The 14,711-nt window shown below is 38.6% G+C and overlaps 1 protein-coding gene across 1 annotated transcript in view; it reads left to right on the top strand.

Annotated features, from left to right (window-relative positions):
- NCKAP5 (NCK associated protein 5) overlaps positions 1-14,711 on the top strand; it is a 379,508-nt gene that overhangs the window by 108,803 nt on the left and 255,994 nt on the right. Inside the window, exon 2 of the mRNA XM_074873715.1 lies at positions 1,168-1,245. Within this exon, the coding sequence (XP_074729816.1) occupies positions 1,168-1,245 (78 nt within the window). The remainder of the gene's footprint in view (positions 1-1,167; positions 1,246-14,711) is intronic.

Raw genomic sequence — 14,711 nt, 5'->3', positions numbered from 1 at the left:
GTCATGAAGATAAATGGCTCAGAAGAACCAACTATTTTGCAACAAAAATCCACATTTGTACACAAAATAAATAATAATAGTAAAGAAACAACTCATAATACAAAGAAAAACCCCACAGAATGGTTTTGTGATGGGTCCAAAGCTAAAACAGTGGAGCTATAAAAATGGAGCTTTTGTCTCCAGAAAGTGAAGATGGATTCTTTTCCATATAGTACTCCTATACTTGTTATTTCCTGAAGTATGAGGTTTGAAACATATTTTTGCTTTGGTGAGATATTTCAAGAGAGTTATATTATTACTGATAGGCTTTCAGAATAATAGTAATGTGGCTGTGTTGGTACTGCTGTCATACAAATATATCATATTATATCACGTTATTCTGTGGGTTCATTCTGAAATATTTTATATAAATAACACCGAAGTTGCCTTCCTCCTGGAAATGAAGTGGTATATTTCTATTACTAACGTATTTCTCTGCTGAGAATAAACATCATCTCTTTGCATTGAGTTTAAAGAATAGGCTTCAATAAGAAAAAATCCAAATTGTTCATCTGATCATGATTATTTATCAGAAATTCTGTCTAGACACAAATACAGTAGCTTTCATATAGCTGATATTGCAAGTTATAGCATCTGCAAAGATTGAACTGGAAAATGATATAGGAGCCGAGTTATAGTTTCATTTTCAAATAGGGTGCCTGCTATAATATTTTTCATACCATCCATGAAATAAATATTTGAGTCGAATATTCAGTTCACTTTGATTTATACCTAAAGTAAACAAAATGTGCACCAAAACAGTGACTGCACTGTTGGGAAGTTATTTTTCAGTCTGGATCCAGAGAAGATAATTCTGTGCTCAGAATATGGATATGTATTTTTATGTACTCTAATTTATTTGTGCTGCTTGCATAACGTCACCGCCTTTTGTCTTCCCTTCAAATAATCTCTGAAAAGTGTACTGGGCTACTGCCTTGTTCACTTGGTATGTTTCCAAATTTGGCTTTGATCTAGATTGTTACATCATTGTGATTTCTGCATACATGGGATAACCTTGGGTGCAAAATGAAAGTGGACTCCACAAACTGACTCTGACTGCCTTTTACTCATAATTTTACATATGCTTTGAACACTGAGAAACTAACCTTCTAATCATTTTTCATTTAGGAATATATGGACTCAAACAAATACATAGAGCATTTAGTGACTCAGCTGGAAGAACAACGCTGGAATTTATGGAGGCAAGTACTATGCACACACATACTTGTTTATGTTGCTATTTTGGAAAAAATACCGCACTCCATAGTTTTCATTCTTGAGTTCAAATAAATGATTGTGTATTCAGTTTCTCCACTTTTTAATTCTTTGAGGACTAGCAAATCCTACCTAAGTGAAATAAGTAGGGCATCACACGCGAGTTGAATCTTGCCATTGCTAATCAGGGCAGTTACACACATGCACAGGTTTCCTCATGTTCAGTTTTCTAAGCACTGAATGCTAACTCTACTTCAGATTCTTTTAATGGGACTGAATTTAAGAAATGATCTTACATTCTTGCATGGAAGTGTTTTCACTGAATGGCACACAAACTATAGCCAAACAAACAGCATAGCAGCATGAGAAATTGAGAGTTTTGAAATGAAAATAAACACATTTGTAAAATTTTGCAGTGCTGTTGATAGTCCAGATTTTCTATTTCTTTCTATTTCCCTGTTCATGTTGCTCAGTGCAGGCTTCCCAGACTTAACCCTGGTTTAAGCAAAGCAGTGATTTCCACATGCTACTGTGCAGGTAGTGGGCATTTCTACTCTGCTGTGCAGCAAATGTAGTATCTGCACGAGCACTTCTGAAGATCTCCCCAAACTCTGCATCCCTCTGGTAAGATGGCTGCAGGACCTTGCAAACTTCCATGGATTCGTCTGGTCTAGTAAATGTCATCTGCACATGCGTGGAGGTTGTCAGCTCTCGCAAAAAGGTGCTCACCTCATTCCAGACATAGTTTCCTCTTTACAACAGCAATTTTATTACATATCATACTTCAGTGGTTTTGCTGCTGTTACTGTTGATGCCTTCATTAGGTAGGATGAGAGGTTCTGCATTGTTTGTATCTTTCCAAAATTTATCAAACATCATTCATAACCATGATATGATGGCAAAAATATTATAGATTCTTTATTCTATTTCAGCAGTACTGTTCTCTAGCTGTTGTTTCAGGGCTGTTCTGATACAAAATGGTAAAGATCATCAAGAAATTACCGATTCTTCAGAAGACTCGGAAGTCTCACACCCTTAATGAGTTAATTATCTCTTGATCATCTTTAAATTAATTCTTCCAGACTTTTCATTTGTATAGAATTGTTATTATCACAGCTGGTTTTAAAAGAGCTGCATGACAGCACTTTGCAGTATTTGCTGGTACTTTGTATATTTGAAGTATTCAGTATCTATTTATTAACTACTCGCTATTTCATATTTTTATAGTTACCAGCTAAATTCCTATCTGGGATAACATTTAATACAGAGGAAATGGAATAATACCAAAGATGAAACTCATTCAAAATTCACAGCTATATATTTTTTTAAATGCAGTATTTAACTTTTTTTGTCTGAAGGCATATGAGCAGTGACAATCTTTATTAATACATAGTCAAATATAAAGTAATCTACAGGGAATAATTTAATCTTCATAGATTGAAACCTATTTCACCTTAGTTCTGATCAAGGAGGAAATAACAATCTGTATGATTTTTCAGTTGAATGCCTCTCATGTACCAAAAAATGTAGCTTTGCACATGGCAGTACTAGTTGGTATTCATCTCACAAACTTCTTGACCTATAGGATGTAAAGTACTATTACAGCATACAGCATTTATGATATGGACGTAGTCTTATTTATAGGCAAAACTCAGAAAGTTTGTGTTTAATTCCTGCTTTCTTTTAAAAGTAGTCAAAATAATTGGCAAAAAAATTGAAGTTTACATTTAAGATTACAGAATTCAGGAGATTATTTTTGTAAGCATGAAGGTGATAACATTATATGTGGATGACACTACTGTGGTTAAATATAAATGAATAATAAAAAATTAAAAGATGAAAAAGTCTTTGAAAAGTAGCAGGGATAGTGACTTTATTATGAACAGCCATTCAGATGTGTTCTGAAAATTCAGTGGTTTTGGAAAACTGAAGACATTAATTTATTTTTAATATTAATTTATTTTTAATATTATTTTTATGGGGTATTGGCATAAAAAGTTAAGACTTAGAATGAGCCCTACAAGCTAAACCCTTCTGGTTTTGCCAGTCTTCTTTGACACTTTATTTCTCTCTTTTAAATCTCTTAAGATGTTTCATGATGAGGATTATGCTAATAGCTCACACTACACAGGGGCAGTACTAGGCTGTCTGTAGCCAGACAGATGTCCTAATAAATCAGCATAGCCCTCTTCTCAGACTTCATTATGCTCTTGATTTGTGACTACCATGATTTTAACCCAGTGGGTCACTGGGCCCTGAACCTGACATTGACCGATAACCCCTACTTTACTCTAGGCGAGCTAATAAAAAAGACAGACACAAATTCTGACCATTTAGCTCTTTCAGCGTTACTTACAGCCAGGACAGATTTATAGTGCCTGGGCTAAGACAGAGGAGACTAAAGCCGATGTCATGGTGCGCATATCAATTTTACATTTCCTTTACATTTCCACACGTACAATGGGAACCTAAAAGACATGTGGGGGCAAAAATTTCTTTTCATTTTAGAGGACAACTGTTTATACACAGCATTAGCATCTGCTGTGGAACATTTATTGCTGTAATTGCTGTCCCAGGAGAACTGACTATGGTTAGGTCATGTTTTATAGCTTTCTACTAAAATAGACCTCTAGCCCAGTCTCAGATGTTTTGTTCTTTAAAACCTTTACAACAAGTGAAGGTACCTCACTAGTAGGTGGAGATGCAGAATTTTTTAACATAGTTTTTCTTATATGAACATTTTACAATAATTATTTTCACATGAAGAATGATGAAAATGATAGCATATTTGACTTGTCAGTGGCTCCCCATTTCTCAAGTTTGAACAAAATAAATTTATTCAACGTGAGACAAATTTGACCCCTGTTGATGTAAATCACCAACATTTATCACTGGAGATTATGCACAATAGTGATCTCAGCGTATCAGCTAGAACCAGAACACTGGATTATTTTAGACTTCTCTGCCCTATCCTGTCTGGAAATAACTTTAAATAGGACAGAACTGGGTCAGGGGTGGAGGATCCCCATGCAGTGTTGTTTCTCACATAGCCATTTAATGCTCTATCCAGTTCAGCTAATGTGTATTACTATGTATAATTCTTATGGCGGAATCACATGGACAATCAACATGGGAAGCAGAAATTTGCTCCTGCCATCTTTGCTAATTGACCTTGACAGTAGATCATAATTTTTAAGTCTTGACACATAGATCAGTGACAGCAATTAACAGGAGAAAGAAACAATATTTCAGTATAGGATGCTTGCCTAAATATGCAAGGATCAGACCCTGTTCTTAAGACTTTTCAAGGGCATTTTATTATTAGTGCTACTGGAACCAGCACCAAACCTTTAGTATGACTTGGTGAAAGCGGGAGGATATGCTGCATTTCAGACATGACCATCTCACAACAACTGAATGAAAGATCAACCTTATTACCTTATTACAACAGTAATGAAAAACACAGAGGGGGAGGACCACAAATGTGAATGAGGACTGTGTGGCATTTCTCCAACGCTGTATTTTAAAAACAGAGTTTGTTAAATAGATTTACTATACTTTCATCACCAGCATTAGCATGCTTCTATGCTCCTGGGTTTAACGCCTGTATACTAAAGAGGTGCCAAGTATTAAACAGGTTGCTTTTGCTGTAATCATGAACTTCCATTGGGAGACCATAATTGCTAACAAGCAAAATAGCTCTGCAAGAATTCTTAATGGTAAGCACAGATTAAAATAACAACTGCGATTAGCTTTAAACTGCTTGACTAGAAAAGGACTAATCTTAGGGGAATAAGTTGCACGGCAAACAAATTAAAAACCCTATGTATGATATCACAGTAATGAAGTCTATGAAAAAACTCAAATGCTACACCAGCTAAATAGGGTCATGCTCTGCACAAGTATCTTTTTCTTCTCAGGGGCTTTGACTGAGGGGAGTTAAGGTCAAAGCAGCCAGGTCTTGGGCCTGAAACCCCCTTTTAACCCTTTCTGTAAGTTTCTGATAACAAAAGTTGTCTCTGGTCTATAATGCTAACATGAGTTATAGACTGTATTTGGAATGTACTTGAAATTTGGAATCTTCCAGAATTATTGTTGTAGCATATGAGCAGCAGGCAGATATTGTGTTGGTGTGCTTTGGTTTGTTCTGGTTTGGTTTGGTGTGGTTTGGTTTGGTTTGGTTTGGTTTGGTGTGGTTTGGTTTGGTTTGATTTGGTTTGGTTTGGTTTGTAAGAGTATGAAGCTTCCTTCTCCTTTGCTTCTTGATCCATGTGTCTTGTTACACCATCTTGGCAATGGATAAAGCCAGGAAAAAGGTGTTTTGTGCTGTTAGTCACTAACACCTGCCTCTCATCTCTTTCTGTGTTTTGCTTTGCTGGGGTTTCTTGGGGGTGGTGGGGTTTTTTTTGTTTTTTTGCTACATCTCTACAACACTGCAGGATATAGCAGTGGATATCTATGATAAAATTGTAAAATCCATGAAAACACTGATGTATTCCTTTCAGTTTCCTTACTGTTTGGAGGTGAGGCTGGCCAGGGCAAAGCAGAACTGAGTCTGGCAATTAGGAGTCGCTCAGTCACCACAGGTACTTAGATGTTTCCCACTAACATTGTAACATCATATATGTCTCTCTAAAGCTGAAGCTTCTGGTTTGTGGCTTTGTGTGTGAAAAAATTCACACAAAAATTTAGATAAAAACCATATAAGGCTACCAAGTTGTATAACAGAGTTCACAATACTGCTTCAGATATGCATTTCTACCAAGAATTAATATTTGAATATGTGCATTAGGATACCAATTAAAAATATATCTGATTTTTGTCCAAATGCGCTTTTCTTTATTTGAGTGTAAATTTGGATGGTTCAGTGAGCAGTGCAGATGTAGTTACAGGCCACAAAAAGCACTGCCATTGTATTATCTGTGAATGAAAACCGCTCACTTCCTTTGACTCCCCAGTACAATGACTATCTCACACCACAGTTAAGATACTTTTTCATGACTGAACTGGGTGAGAGTAATGTGAATAATGAGTATATAGAAAAGCAAGTGTTTTACTGTTTGCCTTATAAATCATATTTTCAATAGGATCACAGAAAAATAAGAGAGAATAGGTTAAAGCTTACAAATGAACCTTATGGACTACATAAGTCCACTATAAATACTAAACTTGTAACCAAGAGAAAAGACTGGATAGCTGCTCGAACGCTTGTTGCAGTTGAAGCAATAGCAGTGCATATTTAAGTGAGTATAATTTACCTCAGTGTTCAAATCAAGATTGATCACTACCTTACAGAAGTTTACACCTGTTCAATTTTTATCAGTTCCACTAATTAATCATACAAAATAATTGTCCTCAACTGATTAAAGTTGATAGTCATTTTATGTGCAACTCTTTACCTGATCAATAAGTAAATCTCCTTCAACAGTGAGTCATTTTAACTCTGATAGGGCATATTTTTGTGGAGTATTTACCAAACTGACTTAAAATTAAGCTCAACTTGATGTGCTATGGTATATAAGAAATAGGACCTGGATTGATTTTGCATTATACATTCATAACAAGTATTAATTTTAAAGAATATGACTCAGCCTATTTCCTTTAATCAGAGAGAACTCCCATTAACACTGCCCATCGGTGCTGCATGAGTCAGGAGTGAAGTGTCAAGCCTCAGTTATTGAAGTCATTACATAAAGGATTTGGAACCATCTGAATAGAAAATAATTTTGACACAAGCAAATATCTCTGTATCTATGCTAAACTACTCAGATTTTAAAACTGCAGGCAAAAGAGGGAAAAGTGTTCTTTAAAAAGTAACTTCATATGGTCATGTTTATAAAATTAATTAACCAATGTTAAATTTAAAAATGTTAATAACATTCTGTAATTAATTAGGGATTGGGGTATTTTTGCACAGATGTATGCTTGTCATAATAGTGAGAGTGCCAGAGCCATGAATTGATTTGTTTCTCCTAAATGAAAAAATAGAAGGCCTTGAGCAAAATATATTCTTTAGATATATTTGGTAGAATAAGGATCACAAATGTTCCCTACCAAGTTGAAAGGAAAAAAACTCCAGCAGGGAAGTATGTGGAAGGTCTATTTGACATATGGATGTTTGTTAAAAGCTAAATGCATGAACAGCTCAGAGTAAATTAGATCCTCATTTGTATGCTGGGAAATGAAATGTATAATCTTGGCATGGTTCTCCGTTTGTTTTCGATTTTTTTATAAGAACTCTTTTGTGTATGCAGATATACATATTACTGTAGTGGCTATTTAGGGTTAGGAAAAAAAAAATGCTTTGAGCTGATTTTATCTGAAGCTAAGTGTAAGTGGCAGGTTTTTTGACTGTGTCTCCTGAAGTGCAGACTTTGGTTGAGGTAGCAGGCGCTGGGCACACCGCAGAGGCACTGCACAACTGCCGCATCGCTGCGTGGAGGAAACACAGAAAGGACCGGCCGTGTGGGGAAATGTCAGATCACCTCCTCACCTGAAACGGTACCCCAGTTTCCAGATACAAAAGCAAATAACAGATCAACATAACAATCTACAAGAAATAAATATGCAGTTCTGTTGTCAGTGCTCAGAGATTATCCAGTCCTTTTCAAAAAATCAAACATTTCCAAATGGAAACTGTCTGTAGTCTCTTTTAATTATTTGGTGTTGAATTTAGTCTCCCACTAATGTCTAAGCACAGCCACGCTTATTCATGTTGAATCATATTTCACTCCTCAGATAATTCCAATTATTTTACTGGAATTATTCACAGAGCAAAGAATAATTCCTATGAGTAACAGTGACATTGCCCCGAAGTCTTCTCTAACACTGAACAACCGTATCTTTACATGGAGCCTCTGTTTCCTATTTGGCAGAGGAAAACCCATGGATTTACATCAAGGCAACAAATGAGAATTTGGGCTCTTATAAAAACAGGATGTCGAAATGTATTATAGAAATGAGTAGTGCACAGACACAGGCTGTGAGATGAGGTTTTAGATGGGGTGGTGGGTTTAAAGGAGAAATGGAGAATTATGAATTTGTTATTTTTAAAGGAATGGTACGTCACTGATCTGTTTCACTAAAAAAGTGTACAAACAGGGCGGTGCTGATGGCAGATGTAGAAGAGGCCAGTGAGAAAATGTATATGAAGTCATGCAAGTCAGGTTAGCACCTTTCCCTGTAAATCAGTTTCACTCATGAAAGAGAAGTTAAATAATCAAGTTTAGCATTTCTATTTCATTCTGTAATGCTCAACCATTTTTATTTTTTCTAAATTACATTAAAGCAAGACTTTAAGACCCCAAGTGAGAACAGGGCCTCATTGTTCCACACAAAGTGAGAAATGGTTTTCATCTCCTCAGCCCCAGGATGAAACAAGAAATAACATAATTCCCTTTTTACAGAGAAAAACAGTTGTGAATATACTAAGTAATGGAGCTTGTACAAAAGATCTGTCTAAACTGGAGTTTTTCTGTGTTCCAGTTCAGTGTATCAATAATAAGGTTGTATTTCTCATGTCACAGCACTGTGCGTTGTCAGCCTGTTCACTCCAAACCGGGGGATGAAGTTCCCCCATATCACTGCTTGAATCTTTCATAGGTTTTATGGCTTAAAGCAAACTTGGTGACAATCTTACCATACTCCATGACAGGAGAGCATTTTCTTGTGTCTACAGTTCATAGGAAGAGAAGACCTGTCTTTGGAAGTGTCCTTTCCAACTCCTGTCCTTGTCCCATGCCACTCCACAGTATAAAATCTCCTCTGTTGGGGGATGGCAAGGGCAGAGGGAGAGAGGAGCTCTATGCTGTTCTCTTGAGGCAGTTTATTTTAAAGTATATTGGTGTTGCTGTGCTGGTGCAATGGGTTTTAATATAGAGAAAACGATGGATGTAGGTATTTATGTCATCTGGCTGGGCCTATGACAGGACAAATACTGCTTGACTTGAAAGCACGACACCTGTACAGCCAAAATATTGCTGTGACATCACCTCTTCCTGCTATTTCATGTTAAGCATGAGCTGATCTATCACTGTTATCTTCCTGCTCTCTACTGTGACAGCCAGCACCTCTCTCCAGGCTTTGTGTGCACCTGACAGCTAAAGATCCAGATGGACTGGAGTGTATTTGCAGAAGTGGAGCTTAGATCTGTAGCTAGCCTTATCCAGGAGGCTCACCTGATCTGTTTAGCTCTAATGCTGACTGTAATCAGGCTGGAAGAGCTTGGGGAGGTACTTCACAGCTTTCTTGAAGTTTTGTTTAGTTCTGTAGGATTTGGCTGGCTTCCTGTTTACACATGTTGCAGGAGATCCAGGGTGCGCTTCCTAGCAATTCTGCCTGTTCTATTTATCTTTAAAAATTACATTTTCCATTTCTTTATTTGTTAATAAAAGGGCATAAATATGTCTATAGCAACCCATATTGTGGGATATGGCCCATTCACACTTTTTTTTTTTTTAATCAGGAGTAAATTCCAACATACTCTGCTGTAGGGAAAATATAATGCATTTATAGCATAAACCTGTATAAACATTATTGTAATGGGTTCCACTAGGGACAAGGTTTCAAATATAAGGCAGCATTCATCAGATATTAAAGACCTGAGCATATTTTTTTCCTATTTAAATCAGCATAGCTCAGAATCTGCAAACTCTTGCTTATGCAGATATTCCCCTGAGAATTTAAAAAATGAGTAAAAGCTTGCAAAATACAGACCTCTTACTTCTATTACCCCTTGATTACCTAAGCAGAGTCTAGAAAGTGTAATAAGTGTAAATAAGCAAAAAATAGAAAACCTAGATTAATCTCTAGCAAATGCTTAGCAGTAAGGAGATACCAGCTTTTGCAGGATATTTAGAGTGCTGTAATTTATGTAGCACCTTTACAGATGGCAGAGGGATAAGCCTGTCTGCTTCCACGCGCTGCCAGAATCAGCACAAGCTTGTACTGCCCAGTACTTGAGGAGGTTTGATGCTAGTCTGATGCTACCTCTCAAATTCTTCCCGGTTCAGTTCCTGATAATGCCATAATAAATCCAATATTGTTTTTCATTCAGCAGATTCTTAGTCCTCTACCAGGCAAGTCAAAAGCCTCTTAAGCCCTTTCGAGAGCAACAAGTACGTATGGCATGGTTCCTGTAAGGCTTCCTGTATTTTTATGATCTTTCACTCTTCCCGGTTGGGGAAGAGAGATCAAATGCAAAGGAAGTACTTATCTTCCTGCAGAGCCCTGGTAGAGATCAGTCCAGAAACACAGATCAAAAGTTGTCTAAGTGCTCACTCGCAATCCTTCTTCTCCTTTTCTCTAATAACACTGTTATAAATGCTTGAAAAAATGGCCAAATGCTGTCCCTCTCCCAGTGACAGTAGCGTCAGGATTTCTTTTCACTTCTGTTCTGCAATGTGGAAATGTGCAAATGGCAGCACTTGACCCTTTCTTCAGCCAATTCAAAAGATACTCAGAATTCCCATGAAGGATCTAAATTCTAGATTTCCACTGACATCAAGAGAAAACTTTTATAGAATCCTTTTTTAGGCTGAACGTAACCATCAGCACCAGGAGCTGATGGTAACAGATGTCAGCACAAGGCAGCAGCCAGACTGCGAGTCTTCCTGTAGTCCTGCTTATCAGTCTGTACTGGGAAATACCAGCATGGTTATTGGGGACCAGTTTGTTCTGGAACCTCTCCTTGAGCGACTGATCTGTGATTTTTTTCTGCCAGCACAGGGTGCTCAGTGAGTGTCCCCATCAGCTACTATTGCACAGATTTTTGTGTAATAGCCTGGCCTGGCAGTTTTCCCAGATGTGCAGGCAATTGTCCTGATATTTGAATTGAAATCCCCAAAAGGGCAGCGCTGCCTCAGGTCTCACTGAACAGTGTCCTGTGTCAGGCTGAAAGAGCAACTGTTTCTATAAATGACGTCAGTACATGTGATTTCTACCCTACTCATGTTTAACAGAGTTTTGGAGCAGTGCTAGTGTTAAGTGCTAGTAACCTTTTGGTAAAATATCTGAAAATCTAGCATTACATCACCTATGCACAGCTTCAGTCCTATGTAAGTAAATAAATCACTGTTTTTAAAAGGACAGGAAGTGAGTTAATAACGACATTTCTGGAGGTTTTTTCCCCCACGATTTTTAAGTATGAAGTTTCTCCATGAAGCACAGACCCTCTTGAAAATTACACAGTTATTTTGGTGTTATTGATTACTGTGCAAATTGGTCACTTCCGACCTGTCAATGTACCTGTTCTTTCCCAAGTATCTCCCATTTGGAGGAGCTGCAGAATGCAACAGTGAGTAGAGGTAAATCACCTCCACATGCACATTATGCCAGTCGAGAATCAGAAGTCAGTTTAAGAAGCATCTGTCCCTTCAACAGTAGCTTGATGTCTATAAGAAAATGACAGAATTCCTATACTGGTCAATTACTGCATTTGTTAGTGCCAACTGTTAGGTTTCTATATTTAAAACTATGGCTACCATTAATGTATTGATCATCTTCTTCATTTTAGTGTTTTGGAGTATGAGCATTGCATTTTTAGTATCACTTCAAAGCAATGGTAAGCAAAGTCATGAATTTTGTTTGAAGACTAATGTATTATCTTGTAAATGTCTATGCTAGATAAAACTGCACAAGCCTAGGGACAAGAAATAATGATTTGGAACATGTACTTATTGCTGTGTATGAAACTGAGATACTATTAATCTTAAAGAGACATAGAACAGTATCTCAGCTGTCAGGAACAGTACAGCTCGATGTCCACAAAAAATAGTTTCAAGTTGTAATTATAGCTTTAAATTGTAGATAAGTACTGGTTCTTTTTAATCCTAAATCCCTTCTAGTTACAGAGTAGGAGACCAATTCCATTGCTCTTGATTCCAGTGGATGTAAGCTCAGGCCTGAAAATAATTAAACTGGTAATAATTTTTTTTCATTCCTGTAGTCCTGGTTAATCTAGCATATCCAGTGATATCATTCAATGATTTCACTAGGAATTTGGGAAAGAGAATTGTGGAAAGATAGATGTGGTCTTTAAATAAAAGCTTTCTATGCAATAATTTACAGACCGATAGATTTGTTGACTAGACTAGAACTGTATTTTAAGATTTACACTACCACACCTAGGAAGACATCGTAATTATGCTGGGGATTTTACTGCATCTTGAATACTAGTTGCAGTTCTGGTCCCCCACTTCAGAAAAGGTGCAACAGAAAAGTTCAGAGGAGGGCGGAAAAGGGTAATCAGAAGCACGAGATGGTTTTCATTTATGGAACAACTTGGACTTGAGTCTGAAAAAGCAGTAACTTAAGCAGGGGAATAACAGAGCTAAAAACATGAGTGGCAAGGAGAGGAGCAGATTGTCCACTGCTTCTTTCAGTGCAAGAAACAGGGCACGGGATGAAACTAACAGGTGGCCCATTGAAAGAAACAAATGAAAGCAAGAGATACTTCATGTAAGCAAGGTTCAGAGCATCTGCAACAGGGAATCACAGATTTTAAAAGTGTGCATGGGTTCAGTTGGAGACTGGACAAAGTCATGGAAGAAATCCAGTGAGATGTGCTAAAAACAGAGAGGGCAAGATTGGCTCAGGCTGTCCCCAAGCTGCCAGGCGGCTGGAGACTGGAAGTGTTGTATCTTTCGCTGGATAACTGGGTTTTGCTACCGAAGAGAAATGATACTGAACTACACAGACCTTTTGGGCAGATCCAGTGCAGCCACTCATATGTTTACCCAAGTCTCAAAAACCATTTAGCCTTTGCAGTTTCAATCACTAATTATGAAGGAATCTGGATTGGCGATTTAGGTTGTCTCTGCAAGCAAAAGACATTATAATGTCATTACATTTTATTGGCATATTATTATTTCTATTTAAACAGAAAATTAACATATTTTAAACTCAGTAATTAAAATTAGCTCTTAGGAGAGTTGCTCAAGGTGTTTCCCCGCACAACAAAGCAATTAAACACGTCAGTAGACATTACTTCAGTGCTATGTGACTGCTACAGGATCATGGTTTAAACGATGAAACGATGTTCAAATGGGGAATAAATTTGGAGACCCCAAATTCTACTGGATTTGGAGACTCTGACCTTTTAGCTGCCATTCCGCTTAGTTCCCTTCTCATGCTTCTTTGCAGCTTTCTTTCAGAGTTTTGTAGTATTTAAGAACATCACTAGATCATCTACTGTGATTCGCAGAGTAGTATAGGCTTCACACTTCACCCAGTTACCCTGAATTAAACCCAAGGACCGTGAGTAGCCCAGGACTCTAGATTGGCCCTCAGGAAATTGAACCATTGTGTCTCATCAGGACAGACCAAGGTGCCTGTGTGAGCTGCTATCCCGAAAAGGACATTTTAAGTTTGACAGATTGAAGTACTCTTGGAGGTTCCCCTTCTACACTGGAAAAAGGAATTCCCAACCTGGAAGAAAATCTGCATTAACAGACCTGGCAACCAGTTTATTTAAGACACCGCAGTCATATATTTGGCTGCAAAGACTGTTCTCCGTACTGCCACAGGGAGAGGTTCCTTCTGTGAAATGCACTGTCTTCAGCTACAGCCAATCTGTTAAGTAAAATCTGAGCATTATTTCTGGTAGTATATTTAATTCCAATTATTTATTCATTCTTGAGAGTGTATCGTTCCTCTGCTCGGAAACCTTCAAATTAAAAATCCAGAAAAACCCCTGCCACCTTCATTTTTGAAGCTTTATTTCTCCAGTACTTCTTGTTGTCTCTGATCCTCAGATACAGCTCTGCCCTTTAATTCTTGTCTCAGCATAATGAATCACTTTGCACCCTGTGATTCCTGGTCTCTTGGACTCCGCTGGGTCATCCAGCATACCCAGCCATCTCTCCTTTGTAGCATCTCAGGTTTTCTCACTTTCTTTCCAAGACCTCTCTCACACTTTCTCTAATTAAACCAGAAAATCCTGCCTGAGCTCTTGCTTGCCCTACACTTGAGTTCTCTTCCATGTATTGTCCCTACAGATAACCGGATCATGCACCGGTGTGATCTATTGTAACCGGGCAAAATTTTTTACTTGCCGTTTTTTGACTACCAGATGACAAAGCTTTCAGTGATTATTCAGAATCGGTTCTCCACGAGGGTTTAGAAGCGTGCCGTGCAGCCTGCCAACCTCCCTTCACCTGAAGCCTCTTCACGCCGGGCCCCGGGCGCTTCCCCGAGCCGGCCGGGCCCGGGGCCGGCGCCCCCCGCTTGCCGAGGCCGGCCGGGGGGGAGCGGGACGGGCTCCAGCTCGGCGTTTCACCCCGGGGCAGGCAGAGTCAGGGCTCTCCCCGCGCTGCGCAGGCCAGGGGCGGCCTGAGGGGCGGCCACCCCGATGCCGCCGCGCCCGGCCGGACACCCCGTCCCCGGGGCAGCTCCAGCCCGGGGGAGCCCGGCGGCCCCGGCCCCGCCGCCGCAGACAATGGCCGCCCCCGCCCGGCTCT

This window comes from Strix uralensis, chromosome 6 (genome assembly GCF_047716275.1).
Source record: "Strix uralensis isolate ZFMK-TIS-50842 chromosome 6, bStrUra1, whole genome shotgun sequence".
Lineage (NCBI taxonomy): Eukaryota > Metazoa > Chordata > Aves > Strigiformes > Strigidae > Strix > Strix uralensis.
Note: the sequence above shows the minus strand (reverse complement) of the source record. Positions and strands in the feature narration are given on the sequence as shown.